Consider the following 13,141-nt stretch of genomic DNA (forward strand, 5'->3'; position numbering starts at 1 on the left):
GGCAATTTAGCATGGCCAATCCACCTAACCTGCTCATCTTTGGACTGTGGGAGGAAACCGGAGCACCCGGAGGAAACCCACGCAGACACGGGGAGAACGTGCAGACTCCGCACAGACAGTGACCCAAGCCGGAATCGAACCTGGGACCCTGGAGCTGTGAAGCAATTGTGCTATCCACAATGCTACTGTGCTGCCCCCTCATTTACTTAAGTACCCTTCCAATAAAGGTCAACATACCATTTGCCTTTCTAATTGCCTGTTGCACCTGCATGCAGTGACTCATGGTCAAGGTCACCCAGGCCCCTTTGGATATCCACAATTTCTAACCTTCTACTACTTAAGAAACACTGTTTCGGTTTTTCAGACCAAAGTGAATAATCTCACATTTTTACACATTATATTCCATCTGCCATGTTCCTGTCACTTAGCCCGTCCAAATCCCTATCAAACCTCCACCCATTCTCCTCACAACTTACAATCTCACCTAGTTTTGTGCCAGCGAACCAGCCCCTTTCAATGCCGGAACCTTCCAGCCCTGCCAAAGTCAATGGACGTTTCACTGGCTCGCCACATCCACTGTGGCAGAACCCGCCACAGTGGGGCCAAGAAATTCTGGCCATGGAAATATCTCATTTGGTCCCCACATCCATGTCATTGATATAGATTGTGAATAGAATCCCCACTTTCAGGAGGAAGCCATTCGGCCCATCGGGTCTGCATATACCCTCTGAAAGAGCACCTTACGTCGGCTCAATCCCCACCCTAGCCCCGTAATCTCACCTAGGGGCAATTTATCATGGCCAATCCACCTAACCTGCACATCTTTGGACTGTGGGAGGAAACCGGAGCACCCGGATAAAACCCACGCAGGCACGGGGAGAATGTGCAAACCCCACACAGACAGTGGCCCAAGGCCGGAATTGAACCCGAGTCCCTGGCGCTGTTAGGCAGCAGTGCTAACGACTGTGCCAGCATGCCGCCCAATAGCTGGAGCCCAACCAATGATCCTTCAAGTAAAGGCTTGTTTTCCACCCTTTCTCCTTTGTTTGTTAATCCCATTTAATGCAAGGGTTTGCATTAATTTTGATTCAATGACAGGTGCTATTTTCTGCAATAGCTGCCTGATTGGCTTGGGTTTTTTGCTTTGGGCAAGAGGCAGACTGCTGAAAGCTTGAAAATGGGGAGTGACTGTTTATCAAGCTCCCTATTACTCCCATGCTCTTGAACATTATGAAACATCAGTGTTCCTCAATCTGAATGACCTCTTAAGTCTCTTTGTCCTGTGACTGAAATTCACATTTCAATCTGTCGCAAACACTTTGCATTTGCGGCATGGGAGCACAGTGGTTAGCACCGTTACCTCACAGCGCCAGGGACCTGGGTTCAATTCCGGCCTGTGTGTGTGGAGTTTGCACTTTCGCCCCGTGTCTGCGTGGGGTTTCCTCCGGGTGCTCCGGTTTCCTCCCACAGTCCAAATGGGGTTACGGGAATTGGGCAGGGGAGTGGCCCTAGGTGGGGGGATCTTTCTGGAGAGCCGGTGCAGACTCGATGGGCCGAATGGCCTCCTGCTGCACTGTAAATTCTATGATTCTATAATTGTAATTGGCCATGCTAACTTGACCCTTAGTGTCCGAAATGTTAGGTGCGGTTACTGGGTTACGGGGATGGGGTGGAGGCTTAAGTAGAGTGTTCTTTCCAAGGGTCGGTGCAGACTCGAGGGGCCGAATAGCCTCCTTCTGCAATGTAAATTCTATGGAATTCTATGGAACCATTAGCATTGTGAGAGGCACCAAGGTATTTGTCACGCTAGCTATGATATTTAAATTGCATAAAATATGCACATCAAAGACAGGTCGTTCAACCCAACTATTCTATGCTCTACGTGAGCATCCACCCATTTTACTTCATCTCACCCTCGCAGCACATCCTTCCATTCTTTTCTCCCTCATGTATTTATTTTGGTTCCACTCCTTCTGTGTGAATCACTTCAACCACGCCCTGTGACAGCCAGTCCCTCATTTCACTCACAAATTTCACAGTGAGTTTGCGTAACATCAGGTTAACTTTGATTGCTTGCTGACACCTGCCATTATTTAACAAGATTAAAAAATTGTGCTGAAATATTTTAAAAAGGAAATGATTGGTCTGTGCTCCATGTGGCAGTGAGAGGCCACATTGCCAAGGTGGAAGCTTCTGAAGCTGCGGAACGTGTCCGAGAAAATAAATTCGCGAGATGGCGGTGCCTTGGGAGCACTCTGGAAATGTCAACAAGGTTCAGCGGAACCAGTGCTTTGGGCAATCTGCAAGGAATCTCTATTTATTAACTCCGAGGAAGCTGGCGGTAAATGAACATAATTTTATTTAACTATTTACAAAGTTCTGCTCAAGGCAGAATATCACTCCTAGTAGAGTCCTTGCTGTGAGGACGAACCTCAGCTGAGCCAGATTTTATCTTAGTTCACAACGAGCCCCAGGCGGATGGCCTCTGCCCCCTCTCTGGGAAGCTCGTACTCCACGAGTCCCATGTGGAGACCAATGATGGTTTCTCCTTGGTCCTCGTGGGGTCATGGCGCGAACACACTATGCTATATAATAATCTATACACTGAACGTCGTATGGGAAACCTGTGCTACATGAGTACTGTTTAAAAGAAAGACTTGCAAATACAGAACACCTTTCACAAATTTCAGGACTTCACACAGTGCTTGAAGAACTTCTGTCATTGTTGGCCAGGATACAACCCCCTTCCCCACCTTTGGAGTAAGTCCATGGGATCATTTGTGTCCATCGAATACAGTGATGGGAACCCGAGGTTAGTGGGTGGGCTGCATGAGTGACCCACCTTCATCTCAGTGGGCAGCAAGATTGAAATTGGGCTTGTTCATGAACTGTGAGCCTTGAATAAGTATGAACACATATAATACACGCCAAATGTTTCATACCATTTCATAGTTAAAGAAAATGCTTAATCATTCGTATAGTAATGGAACTCTCATCAACTTCAAGTGGTAAAAAGAAAATTTATATTTACACTTGGTTGGACGCAGAGCGAGCGCACGGCTCTCACAGTCGATGTTGTGAGCAATCAGCACGCACCTCGCTTCACTCGCCCTCGCTCTACATGCAGATCACTTTAGTCAAACCGGTAGAAAAAATCCTACGCGGATAGAAACCAGCGGAATGTGGCAATCCTGCACCTTGGCAACGGTCAGCGGAATGCCTCGTGGGCCGCACTCAGAACTCAGAGGGGCTAGATGTTCCCCCTCCCCCGCCCCGGACATCCCAACAGAAAGACAGCATGGCACTCCCTCAGGACTGCACTGGACGCACCAGCTTAGATTTCATGCTTATTTTTCTGGAGTGGGGCTTGAACGCATAACCGTGTGACTCACAGACAAGAGCACAGCCCACTAAGCCTCATCGGATAGCTTTACATTTCAGCATGACAGGGCGGCATGTGGTGCAGTGGTTAGCACTGGGACTGCGGCGCTGAGGACCCAGGTTCGAATCCCGGCTCTGGGTCACTGTCCGTGTGGAATTTGCACATTCTCCCCATGTCCGCGTGGGTTTCACCCCCACAACCCAAAGGTGTGCAGGCTAGGTGGATTGGCCAAGCTGAATTGCCCCTTAATTGGAGAAAAAAAATAACTGGGTATTCTAAATTTATAAAAATAAAAAAATTAAAATATTTCAGCATGATTTCAATACAATTCTATAAATACGGAGCAGGTTCTCAGCAGTTAAGATAAAAGAGCTACTTCACAGCGCCAGGGGCCCGGGTTTGATTCCCGGCTTGGGTCACTGTCTGTGCGGCGTCTGCACGTTCTCCCTGTGTCTGCGTGGGTTTCCTCCGGGTGCACCGGTTTCCTCCCCCAGTCCAGAGATGTGCAGGTTAGGTCTATTGCTCACGCTAAATTGCCCTGTTGTGTCCAAAGGTTAGGTGGGGCTGCTGGGTTACGGGGATGGGGTGGAGGTGTGGGCTTAGGTATGGCTCTCTTTCAGGGTGTCGACTCGATGGGCCGAATGGCCTCCTTCTGCGCTGTAAATTCTATTAAACACATCAGGTTCAGGCCATTCATTAAAACCGGTGGATATAGAAACGGTGATAGTGTCCACCTGAACCATTAGCTTATCCGTGTCCTTTCAAACGCTGACTGACCCACTGTGTACATCCAGAATTTTCTATTTAAACAACTATAAAGAAAAGATTTTTAAAAACATAATAACGAATACTTCAGAAACACTGATTTAAATTTCTCAATTTTGAGTCTTACCATGATGAAAGATTTTCAGCACACACGTTTCATGGCTGTCAGTGGCTCATGTGTTACGGGTCCTGGTTTTACACCAAGTGCGCAGTCCTGTGACGCATTGACAGATGCTGTAATCAGGATGAGCTCTGTTTTAATAGACCAATCACAAAAGTTATTCAGCCGGTATAACCAGTTGCCAAATGTTGAATGTAGACAAATGCTACGAATATATGCTGAACTGTTGCTGGGCAACCACTTAATTTTTGCTGATAGTAACTAAATGCGCCTCAGAAAGTTGTTTTAGGAAGGGCAGTTAACGCGGCGGTAAGGACCAAACAGGCCGATGCTGAGATATGAAGACCAAAGCATTTCTGACCCCATCCCAGTCTCTGCCCAGTAAGTTGGTCTTAGCTACAGCGATTGTGGGGAAAGGATGAAAGATTTTAAATTAAACAGCTCCTTTCATAGCTTACGTTCGCCCCAAAGCACTTTACAAGCAATGAGGTATTCATGAAGTGCAGACACTGTTACTAGGTAAGAGGCAATAATTGATCTTAGTCCATGCACGGGGAGAATATGGTGACTGATCACAACCTATGGTTTCTGGTTGGTGAGCCTTCAGGCTGAATAGAATTGGGCTTGGCAGGGTCTTCCCAGCATTGTCCTCAATAACAAAATGTGTCGGAGGCGATGGTGATGGGGAATTGAGGCTGGATTTTCCCATTGAAGAATCAGAAGATGAGACCAATCCTGCATCTCATTTCCATCGACTTCCTGCAGTGCAGAAGGAGGCCATTTGGCCCATTGAGTCTGCATCGACCCTGTGAAAGAGCACCCTACAAATGTCCACTCCTGTCCGATCCCCATAAGCCCACCTTAGGGCAGCATGGTAGCATTGTGGATAGCACAATTGCTTCACAGCTCCAGGGTCCCAGGTTCGATTCCGGCTTGGGTCACTGTCTGTGCGGAGTCTGCACATCCTCCCCGTGTGTGCGTGGGTTTCCTCCAGGTGCTCCGGTTTCCTCCCACAGTCCAAAGATGTGCAGGTTAGGTGGATTGGCCATGCTAAATTGCCCTTAGTGTCCAAAATTGCCCTTAGTGTTAGATGGGGTTACTGGGTTATGGGGATAGGGTGGAAGTGTTGACCTTGGGTAGGGTGCTCTTTCCAAGAGCCAGTGCAGACTCGATGGGCCGAATGGCCTCCTTCTGCACAGTAAATTCTATGATAACCTGTGCATCTTTGTACACTAAGGGGCAATTTAGTGTGGCCAATCCGCATAGCCTGCACATCTTTGGACTGTGGGACGAAACAGGAGCACCCGGAACAAACCCACCCAGACAGGGGGAGAACGTGCAAACTCCACCCAGACAGTCGGCCAAGGCTGGAATTGAACCCGGGTCCCTGGCGCTGTGAGGCAGCAGTGCTAAATGCTGCACCACCGTTTCTTGCCTCTGTTTCCAACCATCATGGGGTGGGGGTCTTGATGACCCAAGAGATGGGTTTTCCACCCAATCAGTGGCCATGTTCCAAACTGAATTGCTGTGACTGCCATCTGTGTATGGTCTTAAAGAATGAGAGGGTCTTCGTCTCCAAAGTGGCCAGGGAAAATGGAGAGCTGGAGCCCGAGGTAGGGCAGGGAGAGGTTTGTTATTAAAATGCCATTGGTGTTCAGCAGTACTTTGCCTAAACTTTGACTTTTTTGCATCCAATAAAACCGCTGCCCCCATTTCAGCCAGCTTCACAAACCTCCCTACAGTTGCCAGGAAAAGCCTGGCCAATCAGAAGGTGAGCTAATCACCTCGAGATGCCCAATTAACGAGGCAGGCAGCTTTACTTACTGCTCGCCGCAGTAATTCCTTGGTGTGCACATCACCAACAATCTGTCCTGGTCCACCCATGTCGAAGCTATGACCAAGAAAACACAACCGCGCCTATACTTCTTCAGGAAACTAAGGGAATTCGGCGTGTCCACATTGGCTCTTACCAATTTTTACAGATGCACCATAGAAAAGCATCCTATTTATCTGCATCACAGCCTGGTATGGCAATTGCTTGGCCCAAGACCGTAAGAAACTACAGAGAGTTGTGAACACAGCCCAGTCCATCACACTAACCCGTCTCCCATCCATTGGCTTTGCCTACACTTCCCGCTGCCTTGGGAAAGTGGGCAGCTTAATCAAAGATCCCTCCCACCCGGGTTATTCCCTCTTCCAACCTCTTCCATCGGGCAGGAAATACAAATGTCTGGGAACACGCACTAACAGATTCAAAAACAGCTTCTTCCCGCTGTTACTAGACTCCTGAATGACCCTCTTATGGACTGAACTGACCTCTCCATGCATCTTTGCTACTAAGTAGTACTACACTCCGTATGCTTCACCAAATGTCTATGTCTATGTATTTATATTGTGTATCTATCGTATACCTTATGTTTTTCATGTATGGAATGATCTGCCTGGACTGTACACAGAACAGAACATGTACGTCGGTACATGTGACAATAAATCCAAATGCAAATCCAAAGATTTGGATGTGGCAGAAGAAACCTATTTGCAAGTTGTTATGAACTGAAATGCACTGCATGGGGTGGTGGAAGCAGATTCAATAATAACTTTTCAAAGGGAATTAGATAGATATTTACAAGTGGAAAAATTGCAGGGCTAAGGGGAGAAAAAAGAAGGAACTAATTGGGAAAACAACGCGGGAGCAGAGAGAGCCGGGACAGCGAAAACAGCGCCGGAGGAGAGAGCCAGGAGATTTAAAAAGCGCGGGAGGAGAGAGCCGGGAGTGCTGGGAGAGGTGAGTGCACAAAAGGTGTGGCAGGAGTGCCTTTAGTCAGAGATTGCTGATTGGAACAGAGTGCATCTGAGTTTAGGTGAGTGACTGAGTTTGGGTGAGTGGCGAGAGAGGGCTGTGTTTTTGTTGGTGTTCGGGTTTATCCTTGAGATTCTATCAAGAAAATTTTTAAAAAATATTTAAATTTATTAACTAGTTGAATATGGCTGGACAGGTGATGTGCTGTTGCTGTATGATGATGGAGCTGGTGGATCCCATTGAGACCGTCAGTGACCACATCTGCAGCAAGTGTTGGCTGCTCGAGGAACTTCAGCTCAGAATTGATGAGCTGGAGACCGAGCTGCACACACTGCGGCACATCAGGGAGCGGGAACATTACCTGGACGCTTTGTTTCAGGAGGCAGTCACACCCGGTGGAATAAGTTCTGTTAATTCGGACAGTGGTCAGGGACAGAGTGGTGTGACTGCAAGGGAGGCAGGTAGGGGGATCCTGAGTTTAGGAGTTGAGGAGCCTCAGCCCTTGACCTTGTCCAACAGGTATGAGGTACTTGCGCCCTGTGTGGATGAGGAAGAGGGCTGTAGGGAGGATGCGTTGACTGACCACTGCACCGTAGTACAGGAAGCCATTCAAGAGGGGGGAACAAAAAGACAAGTGGTAGTTGTAGGGGATTCTATAATTAGGGGAATTGATGGCATCCTTTGTAAGCCAGATCGAGAGTCCCGCATGGTATGTTGCCTGCCCGGTGCCAGGGTGAGGGACATCTCTGATCGGCTTGAAAGGATTTTGGAGAGGGAGGGGGAGGATCCAGTTGTTGTGGTCCACGTTGGGACTACCAACATAGGTAAGACTAGGAAAGAGGACCTGTTTGGGGATTATCAAACACTAGGGACTAAATTAAAGAGCAGGTCCTCCAGGGTTATAATCTCTGGATTACTACCCGAGCCACATGCCAATTGGCATAGGGTTGAGAAAATTAGAGAAGTTAACACGTGGCTAAAGGAGTGGTGCGGGAAAGAGGGATTCCATTTCATGGGGCATTGGCATCAGTACTGGGGCAGGAGGGACCTGTACCGTTGGGACGGTCTTCACCTGAACCATTCTGGGACCAGTGTTCTAGCGAATAGGATAAATAGGTTGGTCACAAGGACTTTAAACTAGCAAGTTGGGGGAAAGGGAAGTGTAAAGCTATGGACAGTATAATGGTTAATGGAGATCAAGGCAGCAGGTTACGTGACAGGTTATTATGTAGAGATATGGGTTCAAAGACAAGGAAAATTAGGAGAAAGGGTAAGAGGAAAAATAAATTGCGAAAAGTTACTGATCAAGGTGTTAGGATTCATAACAAAGACATAAAAAACAGCATAAGTGTACTTTACCTGAATGCTCGTAGTATACGAAATAAGGTAAATGAGTTGATGGCGCAAATCATCGTGAATCACTGATTTAGTGGCCATTACTGAAACATGGTTAAAAGATGGTCACGACTGGGAGTTAAATATCCAAGGGTATCAGACTATACAAAAGGATAGAATGGACGGTAAGGGAGGTGGTGTAGCTTTGTTGTTTAAGGATGGCATCCGGGCAATAGTAAGGGATGATATTGGTGCTATGGAGGACAAGGTTGAATCAATTTGGGTGGAAATCAGGAATAGTAAGGCGAAAAGGTCACTGATAGGAGTAGTCTATAGGCCACCAAATAGTAACAGGATGGTAGGGCAGGCAATAAGCAAAGAAATAACGGATGCATGTAGAAATGGTACAGCGGTTATCATGGGAGATTTTAATCTGCATATCGATTGGTTTAACCAGGTTGGTAAAGGCAGCCTTGAGGAGGAGTTTATAGAATGTGCCCGGGATAATTTCCTGGAACAGTATGTAATGGAACCTACAAGGGAACAAGCGGTCCTAGATCTGGTCCTGTGTAATGAGGCAGGATTGATTAATGATCTCATAGTTCGGGATCCTCTTGGAAGGAGCGACCACAATATGGTGGAATGTAAAATACAGTTGGAGGATGACAAGGTAAAATCAAGCATTAAAAAGTGTTTTGTGCTTAAACAAAGGCGATTACAATGGGATGAGAGAAGAACTAGCTAAGGTAGACTGGGAGCAAAGACTTCATGGTGAAGCAGTTGAGGAACAGTGGAGAACCTTCAGAGCGATCTTTCACAGTGTTCAGAAAAGGTTCATACCGACAAAAAAGAAAGACGGTAGAAAGGGGAAAAATCGACCGTGGATATCTAAGGAGGTGAGGGAGAGTATCAAATTGAACGAAAAAACATACAAAGTGGCAAAAATTAGTGGGAGACTAGAGGACTGGGAAGTCTTTAGGGGACAATAGAAAGCTACTAAAAAAGACATAAAGAAGAGTAAGGTAGACTATGAAAGTAAACTGGCTCAGAACATAAAAGCAGGTAGTAAAAGCTTCGACAAATATATAAGACAAAAAAGAGTGGCTAAGGTAAATATTGGTCCTTTGGAAGATGAGAAGGGAGATTTAATAATAGGAGACGGGGAAATGGCTGAGGAGCTGAACAGGTTTTTTGGGTCAGTCTTCACAGTGGAGGACACAAATAACATGCCAGTGACTGATGGAAATAAGGATATGATAGGTGAGGACCTTGAGATGATTGTAATCACTAAGGAGGCAGTATTGGGCAAGCTAATGGGGCTAAAGGTAGACAAGTCTCCTGGCCCTGATGGGATGCATCCCAGAGTGTTAAAAGAGATGGCTAGGGAAATTGTAAACGCACTAGTGATAATTTATCAAAATTCACTAGACTCTGGGGTGGTCCCAGAGGATTGGAAAGTAGCAAACGTGACACCACTGTTTAAAAAAGGAGGTCGGCAGAAAGCGGGTAATTATAGGCCGGTAAGCTTAACTTCGGTTGTAGGGAAAATGCTGGAATCTATCATTAATGAGGAAATAGCGGGGCACCTGGAGGGAAATTGTCCCATTGGGCAGACGCAGCGTGGGTTCACAAAGGGTAGGTCGTGTCTGACTAATTTGGTAGAATTGTTTGAGACCGTTACCAATGCAGTAGATAACGGGGAGCCAATGGATGTGGTATATCTGGATTTCCAGAAAGCTTTTGACAAGGTGCCACACAAAAGGTTGCTGCATAAACTAAAGATGCATGGCATTGAGGGTAAAGTGGTAGCATGGGTAGAGGATTGGTTAACTAACAGAAAGCAGAGAGTGGGGATAAATGGGTGTTTCTCTGGTTGCCAACCTGTAACTAGAGGGTCCCTCAAGGATCAGTGTTGTCCCACAGTTGTTCACAATTTACATAGATGATTTGGAGTTGGGGACCAAGTGCAATGTGTCAAAGTTTGCAGACGACACTAAGATGAGAGGTAAAGCAAAAAGTGCAGAGGATACCGGAAGTCTGCAGAAGGATTTGGATAGGTTAGGTGAATGGGCTAGGGTCTGGCAGATGGAATTCAATGTTGCCAAGTGTGAGGCTATCCATTTTGGGAGGAATAACAGCAGAATGGATTATTATTTAAACGGTAAGATGTTAAAACATGCTGCTGTGCAGAGGGACCTGGGTGTGCTGGTGCACGAGTCGCAAAATGTTGGTGTGCAGGTGCAACAGGTGATTAAGAAGGCTAATCGAGTTTTGTCTTTCATTGCTAGAGGGATGGAGTTCAAGACTAGTGAGGTTATGCTGCAATTGTATAGGGTGTTGGTGAGGCCACATCTGGAGTATTGTGTTCAGTTTTGGTCTCCTTACCTGAGAAAGGACACATTGGCACTGGAGGGAGTGCAGAGGAGATTCACTAGGTTGATCCCAGAGTTGAGGGGATTAGATTATGACGAGAGGTTGAGTAAACTGGGGCTGTACTCATTGGAGTTTAGAAGGATGCGAGGGGATCTTATTGAGACATATAAAATTATGAAGGGAATAGATAGGATAGATGCGGGCAGGTTGTTTCCACTGGTCGGGGAAAGCAGAACTAGGGGGCATAGCCTCAAAATAAGGGGAGGTAGATTTATGACGGAGTGTAGGAGGAACTTCTTCACCCAAAGGGTTGTGAATCTCTGGAATTCCTTGCCCAGTGAAGCAGTTGAGGCTCCTTCTTTAAAAGTTTTTAAGAAAAAGATAGATGCCTTTCTAAAGAATAAAGGGATTCGGGGATATGGTGTACGGGCCGGAGAGTGGAGCTGAGTCCACAAAGATCAGCCATGATCTCATTAAATGGCGGAGCAGGCTCGAGGGGCCAGATGGCCTACTCCTGTTCCTAGTTCTTATGTTCTTATGGAACTCTTTCAAAAAGCCACCACAGGAATGTTGGCCGCAATGGCCTTGTCCTGTGCTGTCTGATTCCATGGTCAATTTAGGAACCGTATTATTCTTTGGCCGCTGCCGAATGTGTCGTAATATACACCAGTATATCATGGTGCAGACACACACTGATGGACACACAGTGGGACCAATCAACACATACAACACCGCAGCCAATCACCAGTTAGACCACACGCACTATAAAGACAGGGGGCATCAGAGTTCCCCCTCATTCGAGCTGCAGCTAGCTAGTAGAACAGAGCTCACAGCCAGCAGCACAGACATTCACCATGTGCTGAGTGCATCGACAGGTTAGGACAAGGCAAAGGTCTTTAGTTAAAGCTAGTATCGTGTTAACCCAGAGTGAGAGTATGTTAAACAGTTAATGATTCAATAAAATAGTGTTGCATTATTTCAAGTGTTGGTGACCTGTATGTGTTCCACAGATCCAGAGACCCCAACACAACAGAATGCAAATTGAATTGAACTTACTTAACATGGAATCCACCATAGGGAAGAGAGACTTACAGCTGGTCGAGCTGGATTTGAACTTGTATTCTTGTTTTAAAAGACAGCTTGCTTACTCCACCTTCATTTCCAAAATGATATAGACTTGATTACATTTGAAACCTGGTTGCCTGCCTGTTCAATAATCTTCTTCTTGTGACGTCAATAGAAGTACAAACATTTAAGCCTGTTGTCTTCATTAATCTAGCCAAACTTGCATCTACATTTTCAAGTGCTTAGCAACCATTTTCAACTAGAATCACCATGATCTGTGGTGGATTTGTGGAATGGAAGCTTATACATTGGGACAATCCATTTAGTCATGAATTGAATGAAATCTTCAATACATGTACTAGTTTATAATGCACATATTAAATCCACAGAAAATCAATGAGGCGTTTATCCGTGTCTGATGCTAAAAGTGAAGGCAAAAGAAATTCTAGCGAGTTGAAGCCGCAGCAATATTATTCCTCAGTCACCACAGTTAAAACAGATGGTCTGGTTATTAGCGCCTTGCTCAGTGTGGGAGCTTGCTGTGCATGAATTGGCTGCTGTGTTACCTCCAACATTGCCCACACTTCACAATAAAGTACTGGATTGCCCATCCTGTACATTTCGAGTTAAATAAACTGGATTCCAACACACCAGGATGTATCGGATAATGATATTCTGTGGTTCCTTTTCTATTCATTCATTTTTTCTGTGGAGCTGAGGAGGTCCAATACCTCCAGAATTGTCCTGTAGTCGCCAGAGAGTTATAACTAACAGCCTAGTCCCTGTTGCCTAATGGATAAGGCACTGGCTTGCTGAGCCAGGATTGGAGATTGAGTCCCCTGTGGGATGCGATGCCTCAACTGAAGGGGGAAAAAAAACTAATACACAGCTATCGCCCAGACCCTCCACCCGCTCAGAAAGTCACACCTCAGGATTTAATAGTCGGCAGACCTCCGGGCCACTCACTAGTGAGAACCTCACAACTGAAGATCCACAACAGGTGGAGGAAGGAATGCCCTCGGGAACTGGGACTTGGAGGGAACCAGAGCCCAGCATTCTGTTGAGCCCCGGCCAATGACTGGGTCCAATCATCCCGGATCTGTTGGAAATTCAAAGGAAGGATCTCGAGCATCAGGAAGGGATGACAGCATCCCTTCTCGGACTACAAGGCCGACTGGAGGAGTCCTTCTGTCCGAGGAGATGGTGACGTCATTCCTATGCAATGAGGCCAACACGGCAAGGGTGTTATCCGCAGTGGGGACCTTGGCACCGGACATGGACTCCATGGTGGGGGATGTCC

General features: G+C 46.6%; 1 protein-coding gene across 4 annotated transcripts in view; it reads right to left on the reverse strand.

The window, feature by feature from the left end:
* Window positions 1–4,403, reverse strand: part of LOC140398161 (transmembrane protease serine 5-like) — a 52,629-nt gene extending 48,226 nt beyond the window's left edge. For 3 of the 4 annotated variants that reach the window (XM_072486496.1, XM_072486499.1, XM_072486495.1), the window contains exon 1: window positions 4,275–4,397. Coding sequence is in view for 1 of the 4 variants with exons in the window: in XM_072486498.1 (XP_072342599.1) it covers window positions 4,275–4,277 (3 nt within the window). In the remaining 3 variants the exon portion in view is untranslated. Of the gene's footprint in view, window positions 1–4,274 lie in introns of all 4 variants that reach the window. The other variant, XM_072486498.1, reaches the window with a different exon arrangement.
* Between the last annotated feature and the right edge of the window lie 8,738 nt (window positions 4,404–13,141).

The sequence above is a fragment of the Scyliorhinus torazame genome, chromosome 21 (genome assembly GCF_047496885.1).
Source record: "Scyliorhinus torazame isolate Kashiwa2021f chromosome 21, sScyTor2.1, whole genome shotgun sequence".
Classification (NCBI taxonomy): domain Eukaryota; kingdom Metazoa; phylum Chordata; class Chondrichthyes; order Carcharhiniformes; family Scyliorhinidae; genus Scyliorhinus; species Scyliorhinus torazame.